Below are 21,305 nucleotides of genomic sequence, written 5' to 3'. Positions count from 1 at the left end.
TAGCTGAACATTTAGTACCAACAACTATATTTATAAAAATAAGAAACAATAGAGAAACATTCAGACTATGGTGATGGATAAATATGGCAAACATCACTACCTGTACATAAAAACTGTTTTCTCTTTAAAAAAATATCCGTCCACTACAGCATAAGACAATAAAAAATTCAACCATTTTTCAATAAGCAAGTATGGGGAAAAAAGGTGGAATTAGAAGTTACAAAAATTAAATACTTTCTCAATCTTCAGCAGAGCTGAACTCTTGAATCTTGTCACTTATAGTAAGTGGACTATGGGCTCTATGCCCAAAATAAGAAAAAAGAAAAGAGAATGGGATAGGTAATTGGCATTTACTCTTACCTATCATACACAAAGTTTTGTTAGTAGAAAAGAGAACAGATACTCCAGGGCCCTCCAATCAAGATAAAAACAACACAGCAGACAGCTAGATCTTTCTGCTTACTCACAAATGGAAATTAGTGAATAAATTCACAAAGTGTTAAACCATTTCACTTCCACATTATAATGTTAAGGGTGAGGGTGCATCTGTCATTATCTTCTGAGATGATGTTCTAAATGCAGCACCCCTATGCAGTACTCATCTGACACCTTTGAAATTCAAAATCCTGTAAACATTTTCACAATCCTTACTAACAGCAGTTTGCTCAAGATTGAATAACGAACCAAAAGGTTACTGATTATATAAATGCTTTAAAAAGGCCATGCCAACTGTTACCTATGTAACTGACAATATAATGTGATTAAGAATGCTGACAAACTGTTTGAACCAAGAAGAATCCACTGCGGTATAAAACTATTTACTCGAGAGAGTGTCAAAAGTAGATGCGAGCACAATCATTCTCCAGCAGAGTTAACTGATGAACCTATGGGTTAGCAAGATGTGTGGGGACATCTCTCTCAATTGGGGCACTTCTTTTGGATTTTGTAAGAATTTTAATGTCTTGGTGTCTTTTCTTCCTTTTGGGGAAGGGTGGAGGGCGCATCTGTCATTATCTTCTGGAAATCACAATTATAACAAGTGCAGTCAGGTGAACTTAAAACAGTAGGGAAAAAGTGATGATGATAAGGTAAAAAGGTTGGTGCACTGGTGGACAGTGCGTCAATACCTCTTGAAAAACAGACCTACTGTGAGCCCATCCACAGTTTCTACTGTTCTGAAGTAGTTCCATTCCTTAACAGAGCTAAAGAGATTAACAATATGACAAAACAATCCATCACACAGCCTATGATTCACTCAGAATAGTACACCCCACCCCACAAATGGTGTCCTACAGGTGGAACATGGCAACTATAAAATCCTCCATTGATCTACATATTTACCATTCCAATTTATTTTAAAATATAAATAAATAGAATGTTTTATGTGCAGTTGGAGGTTAAATCTGTGGTGATATTTTTGTAAATTAAGAATAATTCACTTAGTTGTAGGGCCACAGGAAAACAAAATGTATCAACATGTATCAGTATAATTCCAGGAAATCAATACTTCAGGAATGACTGATTCCTCTTTTCTCCTTGACATACACCCTAGTAATACAACAAAAAGTTAAAGAAAATCTTCTGAAAGGCCCACCCAACAGTTAAGAAGTATTTTCTAATAATAGACCCAAGACCTGGTCTGACTGTAACCTTTTGGCCTTATAATTTAGATGTACAATGCATATAAATAAAATTAACAAAATCATAACTACAAATAAACATGATAAATGCTCTGCATAGCTTGATGTAAAGCCATCCTTCTCTGCCAAAAAGAATCTCCATACATCACTTCCACATAAAACTATTTTATTTCTGTATGATTAAGATCACAGTTTTATTAATGCCAGGTGTAATGATGAAATGTCATCAAATTTGGCAAAAGGTCAATTCTTCTAAACTTTTCAATAGAAATACCAATAGGAAAGGGGCTAGGCATTAATAAGATAGGGACCAGTCATGCAAGACCAAATTAGGAAAAAGTTATGAATAATTTATTGACTTCATCACTTTATGCTAATTATCTCAGATTAAGAAAAAACAACAACAACAACAACAACTACAAAAATGACTGATAAATGCACATGAAGAAAGTGAATATGTTGCATTTAACAATGTGGATACCATACATATAATAAGAATAAAACCATTTACAAAAATAATTTGTGTTGAAAAAAATATATAAGGACACTATGCAGGGTTACACTTCACACCATATTCACACTTCTGGTACAGAAATACCAATGTTTCTCTACTATGTGGAAGTTGTTCACATTAAACATAATCATTTTCACTGGATGACTATAACATTGTCCTTTCCTTTGAGACAAAGAATGATAAAATGACACTTCATTGAACAAAAAATGAGAGTGAAAAAACAACTTATTTAAAAATCTACAACACTTGTACTTATATTTTGGTAACAATGATAATATTTATTTTATTACAAAGGTTAGAGTCTATCATATAAAATCAATCTAATGAGCATGACCAATGTAATTTTCATTAAAAGTGTTTACCCTGAAGTGCTCTGTCAAAGAAAATGAAGTCCTAAAGTCATTTAAATTCAATTATTATGGTACAACTTACTCAAAGTATTAGGCACACATCCTGGAGACAAAGTCTGGCATGTTGCATTTTAAAAGCATATTTAGATTATTTATTTTTGACAGAAAACTCAGTAACAACATAATCTCACACTGGAATACCAATCATTTATCACCATTGCTTTTCAAAGCTAAAATGCGGTAAGACTTCATGTGTATATATTTTTTTCTTTATCATTTTGCTCACTAAAGAGTGACTTAACAGTAAAGTGATACATCAATGCATTGATATGTTCTTAATTTGGATAGTCTATGACCACAACGTCTTCATTGTAGCTCAAAGACCAATCAGATTTTTATAAAGTTGTAAAGCAAAGTCAATACAGTAAAATGACACCAGGTTAGATTGAACTGTTCAAGACATAATTAACACCTCTGCTTAGGGTGGAAAGGAAGCATGTAAAACATTACTAATTTGATCAAGGTTAATTGCATACAGAAAATTCTCCTTCAGGTGTCTGTGCTTCTTCAACATGGCTCTTGGGCTAAAATATGGTATAAAATTTCTAACAGATATAATGCTTTTATTATCAATGGAGATGGGGAATATGATCAAGGCCCATGGGGGCTGGGACTATAATGTACAACTTCCAGTAGATAGACACAAAAAGCACTGACAGCCCATTTGGAAATCTTTGCAGCAATGAGTGTTTATTTGTGCATCAACATACTCTCTAGAGTCAGAGATAGCATTCAAACTAAGAATAATTAATAATAAGCAAGGGACTTTTAATGACAGTGCTGAAAATTAGGAATTGATAAAAAGCTGACATCTAACATAATTACTAAGGAACATGCCCTTCATTTTCCATCATGCTAAATTCTGCTAAACTGTGGCTGATATTTATAAGAAAATAGTCTTGGTGATGTGGTATGCTGTCCTCTAAATTAAATATTATTTAAGCTTGGGAGATTTGATGAAGATGGGGACCTGCAAGGTCCCTATAGAACTGATAGGTGTAATAAGCGTGAAGACTTCAAAAACCTGAGAATAATTGAGAATCTTCAGCATGATTTAATGCTGCTATGCAAGAGCAAACTGGAATATTTAGCATCAATTTTCATCTAAGGATTCAAAGATGATATATGACTAATCTGTTTTCCCATCTGGAAAACTGACCCAGGAATGATCATCAAAGGTTATGTCGGTCATCCTACAAAAAATGGCTCATTGAGTCACATCAGTGATGGACACACACAATAATTGCATAACTGTTATATCACTTCTTAATCACTATCCATTTGTTCCACATTGGGAAGGGGGGAAAACGGTAGTGTAAAACATAAAAAATAATGAGACAATTAAGAATTGTGTGAATGTTACATAAAATGACTTCTTTTTGTGGAATGACTATTATGATGGATTAATTCCATGTTGCTCATGTTTGCCAACATTAACTCCTCTTACCACCATCACTCAGCTGTCCATCCATGCAACCACAAAACCCTCAGACCTGCTATAAAGTACTGCACATGCATTTCTTGTCTTAATTTGCCAAACATTTCAACCTTCTCATCACTCATCATTTTTTCATGCCAGACACAAAAATACATCTGCACTTGCTATGTGATTATTATTAGTAATTAATGCAGTAATTTTCACTTTTTGACAATCTGACAAATTTATGTCAAGCTTAATTATCTTTATAATTCTCCAATGTAAATAACAATTTCTTGAAATGCACAACTTTCATGAGAAAAAAATACAAGGCAGCAAAGCTGTCAAATGTACAGACAAAGAACAGAAAATAAAGATGCAAATAAGTGAAAAATTAAATTTTCACAAAAAAATGTTAAATTGCCAGAAAAATTTACCAAACAGACTGCGTTGCCTATTGAAGCTGTATGTTAGACCCATGTTTCTTTCCTGTAAGTTTGAGAACAGTAAGTGACATGATTTCCCTTAAATGGTCATCATAGGAGCAGTGCCCAAAATAGGGGTTTCTTCAAATTTTGATGCAACATTACATAATGTTTAACAGCATAATGACAATCAAATGTTATTAATAAAATATTAGTAACATGGACATTCAGAAAATGTGACAAGCTAAAGTCTTCAAGATCATGGAACTTTAAAGTCACACCTTGAAAATGCCAATATGTGAAAAATCAAATTTTCACAAAAAAACTGTTTAACTGCCAAAAAAAAAAAAAAAACAGACTACATTGCCTACTGAAGCTGTATTTTAGTCCCATGTTTCTATCCTGTAAGTTTGAAAACAGTAAGTGACATGATTTTCCTTAAATGGTCATCATGGAAGCAGTGCCCAAAATAGGGGTTTCTTCAAATTTTGATGCAATATTACATAATGTTTAACAGCTTAATGACCATCAATTTTTAATTATAAAATATTTGTTTCACAGATATTCAGAAAATGTGACTAGCAAAGGTCTTCAGGCCCATGGAACTTCAAAGTCACTCCTTGAAAATGCCAAAATGTAAACAAGACAGCACTGTTCTGAAATGGGTTTATTTTCATTTTTAACACTTTTTTAACATAAAACAAAATAAACATTTTACTGCCATTTTATATGACCAACTAAGAAAATTGATGAGATGGGAAAAGTATCAATAGAACAGTGTTAAATGTCCAATTTCCTCCATTCTGAGATTCTGAACATAGTGGATGATTGAATCTGACAACTGCAATGATATGAGTTTATTTCCATTTTTGACACTTTATTACACAATACATGATAACAAGTTTACCATGTTTACATAATCAACTAACAATGTTGTAAAGATGCAGGAAATATCAAACAAACACTTTTAGGCATCTTATTAGTTAAATAATGAGACTGTTAACATGCCTAATAATTGAATCTGAGGAAATGTGAAAAACAGTATAACTTCTAAAATAATGGCCCGATTATGCTGATTTTCGAACTCAACCTGCATTTTAGTAAGATTGACCACTCCTGTGAGTATAATTACAATTGGCCAATCCGTTTTTCTTATATTGTGTTATCAGTGTTGTATTTATATTGAAAATAGTGAAAAAACAGCAAATTCCCTAAAAATGGCCCAATCATGCTGATTTTCGAACTTGACCTGCATATTATGAATATTCATCAGTTCTGTAAGTTTCAAGTCAAAAGGTAAAATGGTTTTCCACTTATCGTGTTATTGGTGCTGCATATATGCTGAAAAAAGTGAAAAAACAGCATAAATTCCCTAAAAGTGACCCGATCATGCTGATTTTCGAACTTGACCTGCGTATTATGAATATTCATCAGTTCTGTAAGTTTCAAGTCAAAAGGTAAAATGGTTTTCCACTTATCGTGTTATCGGTAAAAGTGCACGGCGACGACGGCGCCGACGGCGACGACAGACGCAGATGATGGCTATATGTACAGACACATCTGTGTCTGTACATAATAAGGGCTAATAAAAATGTTCTACTTCAAGCAGAAATTATCAACACCCCAAATAAATTAATTAATAAAGAAATAGATAAAAAGCTCACCTCTGTCTGCACCATGTTACACCTGTTTTCCCTCATCTCCAGCACCAGGCCAAAGATGTCCACCTCATTGTGTTCACGGATGTGCTGCAGAAGCCTGTCCACAGCTATGAAAGTCCCTGTCCTGCCCACTCCAGCACTGGAAATAAATAAATAAATAAATATATATATATATAGTAACAATGATGCCCAGGTGTTCCGATTCTCTTCAGAAACATGCCGTATCAGATTAATGTAAATACTGTGACGGTGAGATGACAATTCAATGTAACATGTGTTCAAGCATTTTATGAAATAATCTGTTACTGTAAGAAATAACCTTTTTTTAATTTGAACAAAAAATGAGTCTTTAACTCGTAAATCATGGTAAGATTTCTCTTACACAGATTAGTAGATATATTCAGGATGACCACTTTAACTGTCAATAACTATAACCAAAACAGTATTACTTGGTAATAACAAGATATTCCAGATCTTTAAAAATAGAATGAAAAAGAGAGGGGGAAAAAGAAAAAAAATCACTGCCCTGTTGAATTACTATGAGCCAATATCTTCCATCCATTTAACCCAATCATGAAGATCATTTATCAGTTTAAACAGGAACCAATACACTTATTCAGCTCCCTTACGGAACACTTTCTGACCTGTTTCTCGGATAAGTGTCTATTATGTCTGATTGCTAGAAAAAAGACCCAATGGAATAACCGCTTTTCGAGACATAATAGGTATATTCAAATAAACCTCAAAAGCCACGTTATTAATTACAGGCCGGATATTGAATGAGCAAGAATTAACCTTGGGAGTGCAAGCCTTGTAGAACTGATATATCAATGGGTGATGCAAGAGGGAAATAATATATGGATTGATATCAAGTCCTCTGAACTGAGCATCACATTTCAATAATCGACTTTCAATACATGAAAGCAATTGCTTCTTATGGATTTAGTGCTGTACCTTTTGGCATCTATGAAACCCAAACACTTCAAAGCACACACACACATGCCTGCGTGCATGCTGCAAAGATAGACTGCACTTTCACATTAACTAAATTTACTTAATCAGATCTTAAGGCGTACAACATTCCTTAATATCATGATAATATATGAACAAAGAGCTTGATAAAATACTATCAACTGTGTTTTATGTGCATGGATGAAGTCTGATACTTGGTTAAAATAATCACAATGGCAAGAAACAATTCATGCAGCATATTAGCAGTGTCTCACCCAAAAAAATTTATCCAGAAATCTGAAATAATGTTATAACAACCAACTTTTTATGTGACTACTGCTGCATTGCCAAGCCTGGATTTAGACTTAATGTCCTTATGAGCACCAAATGACACAAAAATATTTTTATTTCTTAAATGACAATACACTTTACAGTTGAAATGCCACAATTTCCATTTTCTTCATCAAATTCCTGTCAGCAGCTCTTATTGGATTGAATATTTTGATAACTTTGAACTGCAGACTTGAGCAGCCATTCTTATTAAGATCAAATGTATAATTCATGACACTAAATTGGCTCTACTTTCTAGTTAATTCTTCTCCAGAGTCCCGGCTGGCCAGATCACGTGCCTGGTTTACGCCATTCTAATAACAGGAAGCTAGTCCCCTAACGCATCAATGATTTCAATCACAGGTGAACTTCCACACTTCTGTGATTTTCAATAAGCAGGAGTTATTGGTAATTGATACACCTTTGGATTGACGTGGATCCGCACTTAATTCTATTATTCTCTGAATCAAGTTTTTTTGCTTATGTGCATTTTAAATGAGCAGTCATTAGGATGCTATTAACAATGCAATACAAAAAATGAATCGTATCAATTTCAATGGTCTTAATTTAACGCAACCCACAATATATTAAATATCTGTCATTTCTTTCCTTGTGATGACTCTTAGATGAAAGATCATTAAAGAATACTCGGTCAGTGTCAATGACATCAAATGGATCCAAAATATCATTACCTTTTTGAGAGAGAGAGAGAGAGAGAGAGAGAGAGAGAGAGAGAGAGAGAGAGAGAGAGAGAGAGAGAGAGAGAGAGAGAGAGAGAGAGAGAGAGAGAGAGAGAGAGAGAGAGAGAGAGAGATCAAAGAACACTGTAAACAAGTAAAAATTTGCAAAAAATGTATCGATTGGTTCCAATACAATTGCAAGGCATTATGCTCATTCCATAAGGCTCAAAAGAAACAAGCAAAAATTAAAAAGACAATCATGTTTCATTAAAGCATATGTCATTATAGTACTTTACCTGCAGTGGACACAAATGGGTCCCTGGATGTCTGGCTTGATGTGAGTACGCACTACTTTCACAAACTCAAGCAGGGATCTGGTAGTGTCCGGGCAGCCAAAGTCTGGCCACACCGTGAAGTTAAAATGGCGGACAGTGCGAGTGTTGTTACCCTATAGGGGAAGGCATGCAAACAATCCTGTTAGTATATCATCACAATCATGTAAATACAGTAAGTATAGCAACATGCTTTGTGCAACAGCATAAATGATGTGAAGAAGGCGACATACAATTTCACCATGAGAACTGAAAATAAATAAGTATGTGTACGGTTAAACATGAAATTTGATTATGAATTACATTTAATATGAATTTTGGTCAACATCTACCAAAATGCTATATGTCTGCTTTGATGCAAGTTTAAAACTAATTCATAGATCTTGTACACTGTCCCCAGGCGTTAATGTACATCCAATCTGCAGATAGTTACCACCTTGTATTTGTGTTTTTATGTTTGCTGTAAGAGTTCTGTAAATATCAACAAAGATGTTTATTAAAATCAATCATAAAACCTGATGAACTTCAGCCCTGAGTAACTCTGAATAACATGTCTGCTATCAGACAAGACTTCTAAGGTTAGTCTCATTCATTTCCTTTTAGTTAAACAAAACAATGGGGTATCACATGGAATCATTACCTCCAAAAGGACTGCTTTAATGCAAAGATTCAATTCTGTGAGGTTAATTCCCTCTTGACATTGAGCAGGCAAGCCTTAATTGGCAATTAGTTTCCGTAACATCAGTATCTCTGTCCTATGTGTTTGCAGCTACCGTAAAAAACCATTCTTTTCAGTCTGCTAATACCGAAGCCCACTTAAACATTGGTGGAACAGATTGGCATTGATAATCCCTAAGTGTGCCAGTTAATGTAAAAAGACCAGTGGCAGACACCTCTGTGGGTTTTTTTTATGGTCACTAGGGTCAAGTAAGGAAAGCCTTTTGTCCACAAACATTAACAGAAGACTTGATTTGAAATAGCTTCAGATGTACGTGCTGGTATATATATATTAGTGGATTATATTATAAAATACCATTATATATATCATTACATGAATTCTACTTTGAAATGCTAAAGTTATCCTTATTTCATCTTACATGTTCAGGAATGCTGCAATAAGTTGATTTACAGCATTCAACTTAAATCACTATCTAATTACTTGATGACGAGCTTTGCTGTACTTCAGTTGAAATCAAATGAAGCACTTGACTTGATAAAAATAACAGGAAGTGAAGTATGACAGATGGACATCTAGAAAAACAGAGTCACTTTTGTGGAATGCATCCATGACCATGCTATTGCCTAGGGAAAGTCTTAGCAGGTCTGTTTTATTTCTGGGCTGTCCTGATAACACATTTGCCTGATGGAACATCATGGCCTACATTAACTAACTCTTCAATACATAGACACACCTTAATGGAGCACAAAGTACCAAATATTCTCTGAAAAACAGGAAACCTGGAAACACTTATAAATGTTACACCTTGAATTCCAAGAAACAACTCTTTGAATAGTGTAAATGACTTGTGGTTTGTAAAAGATATGAGTATCATTTGCACTCAACAGTTCTTAATGACTTTGACCCGACCCCACGGATGACAGCATAAAATTGTAAGTTCAAATGAAATGCACTCTAAAATGTTAATGTCACATTTGAACAAAAATCATATCTGACATTTTTATTGACTTTTAATATATTTACCCTGTCCTCAGAAAATTGAATCATTTTATGAAATATAAAGGGAAAGTATTAAAAGCAATGTAAGTGGTATAGCATAAATTTACCTCACAAAAACTAAATCATGAAAAGAACTGAATTATGTACAATTTTATATTCACCAGACCAAAAAGCAAATGGAAATACATATACACATAAGGAATAATATTTTTTAATTTGCCAAATCCCCAACCACAGCTTTCAAAACCAGTCCAAAACCCAATGCAGAGTGGCTGTTCCCTCATTCAGTGAGACTACCCTTATAAAACCAGCATATTTAACTGACCAGCCACCAGGAAGAACCCCTAATTATATTATAACCACTCTTGTTAGTTTGCTATAAAATAAAAAAATATGTCCATAAATGCAAAAGTAACTTCCCTAAAAAGTACATATGCTATATGTAAATTAGGGTACATAGCACTGAGGGATGTTTTACAGATACATGAAAAGATATGGGTGCTTTCCTTGAAAAACAGGTCTGACTAATCCAAACAAGAGAAAAAACTAAATATATAACACCCAAAGCAAACGAAGAAACAATAACCTTCACCAAACCAGCCAATGAGTCATACCTACTCATCATGCCCAAGCTAGCATAGCCAGACGACCTATAAGGAAATGTTATATTTAGTAAAAGTTTAATTGTAAATTCCAACTTAATTATTTATACCAGGAAAGTGACATATCTTGCTATATCACAATGTAGCATTTAGCATCATCTTATACATAATACATATTAAGAACTACTCACGTAAGGGGCCAACCAAAGTGCTATGATCGAGATTGAGTTCGCTGACAAAATATTGAAGTGTGAATGGTCTAAGAGCACATGTCAGAAACACTATGTGTCATTAAGTGCCAAAATTTTTCTTTGTTTCAAAGCAAATGTATCAGAACAAGGAATTTCTCTGTAGCATTGGTGTAATGTGTAAAGGACTCCAAATACTATGAACTGGTATTCTTTCTTGTTGATGAAAGGCAAAACATGACTAACAAATTGAAGGCTGGACTTAAACCAAAATAAAAACAAAGAAAAGGTGTGTAGGTGTGTAACTACCAAAATGATGAGACAGTTGCATGATAAAAACCTTGCTAGCTGTCGTCCATCAACTACTAGTTTACTGATCAGGCTACAGTTCAATGATTATGTGATGCTTCATGCTGATGTCAAAGTATTTTGATTTACCATGCATGTGCATGCAGTTTTTTTTACATATATAGCACAAACAGGGAATAATAGCAACTGTGTTATGCTCATCATGCAGTATTGTATACAGCAATCACTGTATATATACTGTAGGAGCCCCATAGTACAGTATGCTTGATTTTACAGCAGGCCAGCCCTAACAGACAAAAATTCACACGTAATAATGCGATTCAAGCAGATACAAAAAACACAAGCTGGAATGAGGCTGGCATGTTGTTAAAATGCATCAGGGAATGCTTCCTGAAACTACAACCTATTATTATCATTATAATCATCCACCATTCCAGCATGCTCCTGATCATGCAGTGAGGACAGAGGGGTAATACCTGCAGTGAACTAGTATGGGTCCCCTGTTAGGCCGGTGGGAAATGTGCATACGCACGTTTTGTACAAAGTTGATAAGTAATGTGGTACTTTCTGGGCAGCCATGATCTGGCCACTTGGTGAAATGAAACTGTTTTAACACCCGGCTGAATTCTCCCTGAAATTTTATTTGCAACACAATACTTTTATGACATTTAAAGGGAAAAATTAACTGTATAGGTTTGGCACCTCTAAAAAAATAGTTACTGGGTTTTAAGAACTGTGCACATTTCTTTGACATTACATCACAATATTTTAACATTTATGATAGATCAAAAATCCAATTCACTCACAATACCTTAAGAATCTGGATTAACTGAAAAAAACATCAAGACAATCAGATTTTGGGGAATGACTTACCAGCTGTACATCCAGAATTCTGATAGTATAATCTGAGAGGGTGGATTCTGAGCGCATCTGTACTACAAGATCTCCATAGTATTCTGCTTCTGTATCCTTTGGCCAATACTGTTCACATTTTATCTTGAAAGTTGAAAAGTAAACACACATGTGTCAATAACTAAAAACATGCATGTTACAGTAACTGACAGAAGGTATTCTCTCTAATCAGCCTGAGACCTATAGCAACAAACTTTATTCACTTTCTCATGCGTTCATATGGTTAATAGCTTATAAGTACAGAAATCAGAGGTTTTCTATAAATAATCATCTTACCCTTCCCCTCTCCACACACTGTGTAACCATGACTACCAAAGTCACATTTTGCTCCCAAATCATCCTCCAGAAATCATCCTTTGTAGCAGGCAGGGGGCCCTGGGCGGCAATAAATTCCCGTTTGGAACGATATCCCTGAATTGAAAAATAAAATTAATCTAATACATGTTGCATTGAAGTAGAATAAAAAACACGAAAGACATTGTCATATGATTCAGTTTTTCATATTCACCTGTTTCTAGTGCAAATGTAAGCCATAGAAAGTTCTGAATCTATTCTTTTCAATTATCTTGTCTTTCTATTTTTATCTCAAATAGTGCTTCCATATCCATTTTGAAATTATATATGTTACCAAACTTATAACCATATGCTGTGAGTCAATTTTACTTTAATGAATCAGATAATATCCTATTCATCATAATAATTTCTAAGCAACTGAGCTTTCCCCTAAGCTTGTTAAAGCCACACATCTACAGTAAACACAAGCAACTCACAGGCATGTAATTTGCATTGATGTAGTCAGACCCTTCATCGTCATCAATTGGTAGCAACTTGACTCTGGAGTGATCAACTGAAAAAATGGAGGTGCATTTCCATATATAAGCAAAATACACCAAATTATGCAATCTGTTACACTATGTGTAATCAGTGTTACAACATGTGATTTACAACCATTCATTTGGCTATGGCATGTTAGTGTTAAAAATATAAATTAACTTTCAACAAGGCAGCAAAGCTGTCAAATGTACAGACAAAATAACAGAAAAATGGAGGCAAAAGAGGTCATTTTGCCAATTTTGATGCAATAATAAACAAGCCATTGAAACTTCAAAGTCACACTTTGAAAATGCCAATATGTGAAACCGTTTAACTGGCAGTAAGAATTACCAAACAGACTGCATTGCCTACTGAAGCTGTATTTTAGTCCCATGTTTCTTTCCTGTAAGTTTGAGAACAGTAAGTGACATGGTTTTTCTTAAATGGTCATCATGGGAGCAGTGCCCAAAATAGTTTTTTTGTTTTAATTTTGATGCAATATTACATAATGTTTAACAGCATAATGACCATCAATTTTAATAATAAAATATTAGTATCATGGATATTCAGAAAATGTGACTAGCAAAGGTCTTCAGGCCCATGGAACCTCTAAGTCACAACTTGAAAATGCCAAAATGTAAACAAGACAGCACTGTTCTGAAATTTTTTTTTTTTTTTCATTTTTAACCATTTTTAACATAAAACAAAATTAACAGTTTACTGCCATTTTTATATGATCAACTAAGAAAATTGATGAGATGGGAAAAATATCAATAAAGCAGTGTTAAATGTCCAATTTCTTCCATTCTGAGATTCTGAACATAGTGAATGATTGAATCTGACAAACTGCAATGATATGAGTTTATTTCCATTTTTGACACTTTATTACACAATACACGATAACAAGTTTACCATCATTTTTACATAATCAACTAATAATGTTGTAAAGATGCAGGAAATGTCAACCAAACACTTTTACATGTCTTATTAGTTAAATAATGAGACTGTTAACATGCCTAAGAATTGAATCTGAGGAAATGTGAAACAAGACAGCACTGTTCTGACATGGGTTTATTTCCATTTTTAACACTTTTTTAACACAAAACAAAATAAACAGTTTACTGCAATTTTTATATGATCAACTAAGAAAATTGATGAGATGGGAAAAATATCAATAGAATAGTGTTAAATGTCCAATTTCCTCCATTCTGAGATTCTGAACATAGTTAATGATTGAATCTGACAAACTGCAATGATATGAGTTTATTTCCATTTTTGACACTTTATTACACAATACACGATAACAAGTTTACCATCATTTTTACATAATCAACTAACAATGTTGTAAAGATGCAGGAAATGTCAAACAAACACTTATATGTATCTTATTAGTAAAACAATAAGACTGTTAACATGCCTAAAAATTTAATCTGAGGAAATGTGAAAAAACAGCATAACTTCTAAAATAATGGCCCGATTATGCTGATTTTCGAACTCAACCTGCTTTTTTAGTAAGATTGACCACTCCTGTGAGTTTAATGACAATTGGCCTATCTGTTTTTCTTATATTGTGTTTACAGTGTTGCATATATGCTGAAAAATGAAAAAACAGCATAACTACTAAAATAGTGGCCCGATCATGCCGATTTTCGAACTTGACCTGCGTTTTAGTAAGATAGATTACTCCTGTGAGTTTCATGACAACAGGCCTATCGGTTTTCCTTGGAATGTGTTTACAGTGTTGCATATATGCTGAAAAGTGAAAAAACAGCATAACTTCTACAATAATGGCCCGATCATGCTGATTTTTGAACTTGACCTGCGTTTTATGAATATTCATCAGCTCTGTAAATATAAAGCCCAAAAGTAAAACTGCCTTCCACTTATCGTGTTTACAATGAAAGTGCATGGCACAGGCGACGGCGATGACGGCGACGACAGACGCAGGTGATGGCAATATGTACAGACACATCTATATATATATTTACTGTACTGTTTGAGAACAGTAAGTGACATGGTTTTTCTTAAATGGTCATCATGGGAGCAGTGCCCAAAATAGTTTTTTTTCAAATTTTGATGCAATATTACATAATGTTTAACAGCATAATGACCATCAATTTTTAATGATAAAATATTAGTATCATGGATATTCAGAAAATGTGACTAGCAAAGGTCTTCAGGCCCATGGAACCTCTAAGTCACAACTTGAAAATGCCAAAATGTAAACAAGACAGCACTGTTCTGAAATGTTTTTTTTTCCATTTTTAACCATTTTTAACATAAAACAAAATTAACAGTTTACTGCCATTTTTATATGATCAACTAAGAAAATTGATGAGATGGGAAAAATATCAATAAAGCAGTGTTAAATGTCCAATTTCTTCCATTCTGAGATTCTGAACATAGTGAATGATTGAATCTGACAAACTGCAATGATATGAGTTTATTTCCATTTTTGACACTTTATTACACAATACACGATAACAAGTTTACCATCATTTTTACAAAATCAACTAACAATGTTGTAAAGATGCAGGAAATGTCAAACAAAAACTTTTACGTATCTTATTAGTTTAATAATGAGACTGTTAACATGCCTAAGAATTGAATCTGAGGAAATGTGAAAAATATGCTGAAAAGTGAAAAAACAGCATAACTTCTACAATAATGGCCCGATCATGCTGATTTTCGAACTTGACCTGCGTTTTATGAATATTCATCAGCTCTGCAAATATAAAGCCAAAAAGTAAAACTGCCTTCCACTTATCGTGTTTACAAGGAAAGTGCACGGCGACGGCATCGGCATCGGCATCGGCATCGCCATCGGCATCGGCGACGACAGACGCAGGTGATGGCAATATGTACAGACACATCTGTGTCTGTACATAAAAATTACTCCAATGTCTAAATCCAAATTACCAACAAACCCATTACAACTTAACTTCACAAATACCATTTCATACATGAACACATTGACTTCAGTAAAATAACATCGTTAATTTTGAAAATGACTTTTTGTCTTTGAAAAGTGGGTGACAGCTGAATCACTCAAGTACAAGAATAAGTCACTAAAAATTATTTCAATGTAAATCAACAAAGAAACACACATTAGAAGAACATGACATATCACAAACACAGAAAACTTCTACTTGTATGTTAAGCACCACTAGCATTGATTATTAACTGACTCCTACACAATAACATACTTAATTGCATACTATCATATATCAGAACACAATGACAAGCACAGGGCAACACATTAGTAATTAAGGCATTCAATAACCACAATGACAAGTAGAGGGCAGTACAACATTAGTATACACTTACATGGTAATATATTAGTATATCTGTTTTTACAGCGATTGCTGGGTTTCTCAGCTTCCAACCATTCATAACTAGGTGCCAGCTCCTTAACAGTCTGTAGAACATGCAAGTAAGCATTATATATGTAAGAAGCACTGACCCATTCCTTCCCTTACAGAAATTTCCTATAGGGTCCTACAGTATGTCCTAAGGAAAATCGGCCCAAAATGCTATAGGGTCCTATAGAACCCTAAAGGAAATAGGCTCGAAATCCTATAGGAAATCCGACAGAATTATTAAGGAGTCCTAAAATGTCTGAAAGAAGTCCTACAAAGTATTATAGGATTCCTATAGTGTGACATAGAATCCCAAAGGACATCCTATAGGAAATTTCTGTAGGGTTGAGGGACATTCCAGTTTCAGTAAGGGCAGTGGGGGATGGGGTGGAGCACATACAGCATGCCATTTCCTCCTCAAGCTAAATATTGCTGAATGCTTGCTGTCATGGTAAAACAATATAAAACCTGAATGGGAAGCATTTAAATGTGAATAAGTTGTTACAATCCATATATATTTCAAGTGAAGGGTTGCCAACATTTTGTTTCGAATTGCATAGATACATTGTTGAAAACAACAATAATGGCAATTTGTTTTAAAAAATACATCCAAGTCAGTAAGATGTCAGCCATTTTTATCCTCACTTTCACAAGTCTACAAACCATACTCCTTAGAGAGAGGTTAATTCCCTCTGTTTCGAAAAATACTTGAAAATGATGATTCAAATTGCTGACAAAGGTCATCATTTTTAGGTTTTCACTTTGTACTCTATGAAGGGGGGAGAGGTCCTGGAAAAAGGATGCTTTTTGTAGACTTATGAAAATGATAAAAATGGATGAACCCTTACCCTGTAAATGATATAAAAATAAAAAGTTATCATTTAAATAAAACTTTTAAATTAGAATGGTAATGGAGGTTTTAGGACAAAGCATGCACATTCCATATATATATATATAGCTACATGTGTCCATTTTTTCCTTACATGGGTGGATATTTGTAAATCTGTTTTTACATCTGTTGGCCTCATGGATAGCTTCATTACAGCCAAATCTTGGACTTAGAAATTTGATCAACTAAGGAAAAGTGATGGGACAGGTAAAAAAAAAAGATATTTAAAATTACAAATAAGACAACATTTTTCAGTTAAACTTACATGACTCTAAAACATTATCTCGCACCAAGTTTTAGGAGGTGAGGAAGGGCTTGATTTGAATTATTATAATAATACTACTACTAAAATAAAAACCATTTTCAACGAGACTCACCAGTCAATTAAAATTGCATACAGTCATAAGGAACTGTTAGATGAAACACTGTATTATTGATCGCAAGACTTTGACATATACTGGAGGCAATACCACTAGTATAGCCAAGATAAATGTCTCACATATTACTTAATCTGTTACCTAACTTCTGTAATAATTCAGCAAACTTTTGATACCATTAGCAAAGACATTGCACTGTTCAAGTTTAAAAATTGCTTTACTTGCCTAAATTTGGCCCTACAACTCACCTTATACTCATCTGAGAACAAGAGATCTGAGTCTCTGTGGTATTTCTCCACATGCTCTTTGAACTGTGATGTTGACACAGGCCTAGAGAGAGAAATAATCACAAATCACTACAGAAATGCTACAACTATCTGAAATCATGTAAAAGCACCTTTACTCTTTTAATAGCATTAAATCTAAGTGAATCTTTTGATCAAGGCACTGAATGGTTTTAACAAAAATGTATGTCAAATTATAATCAAGAAATACACACTGTTTCATATAACTGCAACTATAATCTCTGATATTTTTGATCATCGATCAGTTCCACCATTATAAAAATGTTCTCATTTTTAAAATAAAATTATACAGAAATGAAATCAATGTGTAATCATGGTTTTCTTTGGAGTATTTTCCTGTGACCACTGTCTGTTATCTCATTAATGCCTAAAAAGGTTATAAAGCACTGATCTTTTTAATTTTGAGAAAGATGTGTTCAAACAATATTACTTAATATGAAATTTGATGCCATTCCATAGAAAAATCATAGTTTCAATTTAAGAAAGAAGCAAGAAAATTATCAAATTGTTAATTTAAAGCAATTATATACAGTGAGCACTTGCATAATTAAGCCATATATACATACAGTATATAACAGGGCATTAGTGAGCAACTCAAAATATCAGCCAATGCTTAAGACAAGTCATATATTTTCTTTTAATCAAAGCAAATTCTAATTGAAGCCTTCTGCCATAAATGCATCATGCTGCCTACCTACATCTTTAATATTACAATGAAATGTGCAAGCTGCACAGTCACGCTACATCTAGTTTGTACAACATATTCCCAACATCACTAAAACTGACTATATCATGAGTCAAATTTTTCAGTCTCATTTATGTAAAAAAAGAGGTGCAATTTGTCTGTAAGTGCATATTAAATATTCAAACCATCCAAAATAAATTAATCAGAGCAACCTGTATCTCATGACAAAAATACCGTAAGTATATATAGTCAGTTTTAGTTTGGGTCTATATGATAAAAAGCAACCCCTGCCTCGACTTCCATGCTTCCTCTTCCTCATCACTTTCACTTTAAATTAATGAAAATAACTAATTGTTTAGTTCTAAACAGACATCAATACACAAAGTTTATAAAGTACCAAAACTTGCATTACAGCATAATAGGCACATTAGTCTCTACTATGAAAATGATACATCAAAACACCAAATTTTTCAACTAGTGTAAACTTTGCAATTATCATTTTTCACTTGGTCCTTGGGAACATTTTTGCCAAGAAGATACCAAATTATTCAAAACACCACAGTACCAGTACTAAAACTTAGTGAGTAAAATTGAAACATAAATAAATTAAGAATGTTCAGCATAACAAAATAATCTCTAAATTGCTAATCAACTTTTGGCCCAGGAAATATGTACAAAACACATATTCATGCTAGCCATGCATTTAAACAACCAATTCATTTAAACCAATTCATTTAAAAGAACTATAAAAAGATGGCAAGAAATATAAGAATACTAATCATCCTTAGTGACATAACTATAATATCATAACAGGTATATTACTTAATATCATGACATACAGATGCAAATATCAGCCTACCATATGTATAAACATTTACTGCCAGGGGTTTATATGTAAATCATCATCTCATCATATGTCACACTATCACAAAGATATCATGGTGTGACATATCAAGTCATGCTCATGAACGCACACATTTAAGCAATAATGAAATTATATTTATGTATTCATATCAGATCTACAGCTGTGGCTCATGCTGGTAGTGATATGCTACAATGTATATGTATAGAGATGAAAATCCCCTCCAAACCAAAGATATACACCATCTTCCTTACCTGCTTCTAGACTTGAGTTCCTCACCATCAAAACCTTCATTGTCATGACCAGCGGTAGAAGGATTGCGTTGTGTGGTCTCTCGTTGTGACTTACCACCTATCAATCTGAAGGGCAATTTAAAAGAATCTAACATAAACATTCAAAACTTAACTACTTCATACAACCACATATGGATTATAATATACATTTACCTATTTTCTGCATTTTATACATTATCCAATTAATATGACCCTTGTGCAAAAATACATTGATCTTCATTTATCATTTAAAATATATATATATATATATGAGCCCAAATAATGTAAAATGACACAATATATATTACAGATGCCATGTTATAAATATTTGAATTCTTAAGCAGTCAAGGGCTTTAAGATGTGGGAAGAAGAATTTAAAGAATGGATGGGAAGGTAAAACTGTAATCAGTTATTGGGGTAGATATAGAATCTGCCATCATATTTTAAATAAAATGCCCTGCTAAAATAAATCAAACTAACAATCTTAGAAAACCAAATGGCTTTTAAGTAGATTCTCATAAAGTTTGTTTCTTCTATCACTATGTACCACAATACAACAGCACTTGTAGACAGCCAAGTCTATTTCAATTTATTTGAATAATTAAGAAAAAAAGCAGGGACGATATAATGTGAACAAAAAAGCAAAGACAATACTGGAGACAATATGTATACATAGAGTCAAAATCTATATAAATTTTCATTGACTTGGTAACTTGAATTACATATAGTTACTCATCAGTTCATGGGGAAGAAGTCACAGTGTATGTCAGAAATAATGCAATACATCATCATAATGGGTCTTATCTGTTTGGATTTGGGTACAGAAGCTTCTTATCAAAGACAATTGAGAGGCATATGGGTACAAAAAGGATTCAGTGTTAGGTCTGTCAAAACTTATGACAGATCCAGGGGTGAAAGTGGGGGGCACAGTGAGCATATGCTCACCTAACTTCAGAAGCTGGACTCTCCTCCCCTCCCCATTTCCAAATAGTAAAATAAGAAATAGAAATTTTCTATCCTTTAGCCAATCATACTATAGTCTTCATACATGTTTTATATATCTAGGGTTGTCAAATAAGCTGCACAAGGCAAAAAAAAAAAAAAAAAATCCAGGCTTTTCCAGTAAAGGCAAAAGGTAATCTTAGGAAGAGAATTTGGAAAAGTAGCATATTAGAAAACAATGGCTCTTATGTAAAAAGTACTTAATATCTAACAATGTCACTTAAATATCATCATGGTAGATATTGCCATATCAAGTAGGGGAATTCACAGGGTTTGGTAGGATTTGAGTAGGTTTTATATTGGACCATCTTGCCTGGATGAAGGATTCAGATCCTGCATCATGAGAACAGCAGGGCCTTCTTTGTCATCAGAGTCTATTCTGCTAAACCTATCGATCCTGAAGTAGCAACACACCTTCTTAGACATCATTAAAACAAAAGGGCCATAAACCTTTAGAATTCTCTATATAATTATTAACATACAAATGGCAGGAGAAATGATAGAGAATTCCAGTGCAGATACAATTTTTTTAGTTTCATATTGTTACAGTGTACCTACCCTCTCCTTTTGGCAATAATAAACAACACAACAAAGGCAATAATCAGCACAATCAAAACAGCTGTCACTCCTCCAGCAATTGCACCTGTGGTGTCTGGTTCTGATGGAAAGAAAATTTCTTTTTTAAATAATTT

General features: G+C 33.7%; 1 protein-coding gene across 9 annotated transcripts in view; it reads right to left on the bottom strand.

Annotated features, from left to right (window-relative positions):
• Positions 1-21,305, bottom strand: part of LOC106156488 (receptor-type tyrosine-protein phosphatase eta) — a 77,417-nt gene that overhangs the window by 10,347 nt on the left and 45,765 nt on the right. For 3 of the 9 annotated variants that reach the window (XM_086997023.1, XM_086997059.1, XM_086997065.1), the window contains 10 exons: positions 21,172-21,271; positions 19,594-19,698; positions 18,769-18,804; positions 17,736-17,817; positions 16,190-16,280; positions 12,820-12,896; positions 12,326-12,460; positions 12,011-12,133; positions 11,614-11,768; positions 6,071-6,206 (listed from right to left, as the gene is read on the bottom strand). In XM_086997023.1, the coding sequence (XP_086853149.1) occupies positions 6,071-6,206; positions 11,614-11,768; positions 12,011-12,133; positions 12,326-12,460; positions 12,820-12,896; positions 16,190-16,280; positions 17,736-17,817; positions 18,769-18,804; positions 19,594-19,698; positions 21,172-21,271 (1,040 nt within the window). Of the gene's footprint in view, positions 1-6,070; positions 6,207-8,324; positions 8,477-11,613; positions 11,769-12,010; positions 12,134-12,325; positions 12,461-12,819; positions 12,897-16,189; positions 16,281-17,204; positions 17,296-17,735; positions 17,818-18,768; positions 18,805-19,593; positions 19,699-21,171; positions 21,272-21,305 lie in introns of those variants that run through there. The other 6 variants (XR_015331332.1, XM_086997031.1, XM_086997038.1 and 3 more) reach the window with 6 other exon arrangements.

This window comes from Lingula anatina, chromosome 1 (assembly GCF_051362555.1).
Source record: "Lingula anatina isolate TDL-2025a chromosome 1, LinAna3.0, whole genome shotgun sequence".
Classification (NCBI taxonomy): domain Eukaryota; kingdom Metazoa; phylum Brachiopoda; class Lingulata; order Lingulida; family Lingulidae; genus Lingula; species Lingula anatina.
The sequence above is the reverse complement of the archived record's forward strand: the minus strand, read 5'-3'. Positions and strand labels throughout refer to the sequence as shown.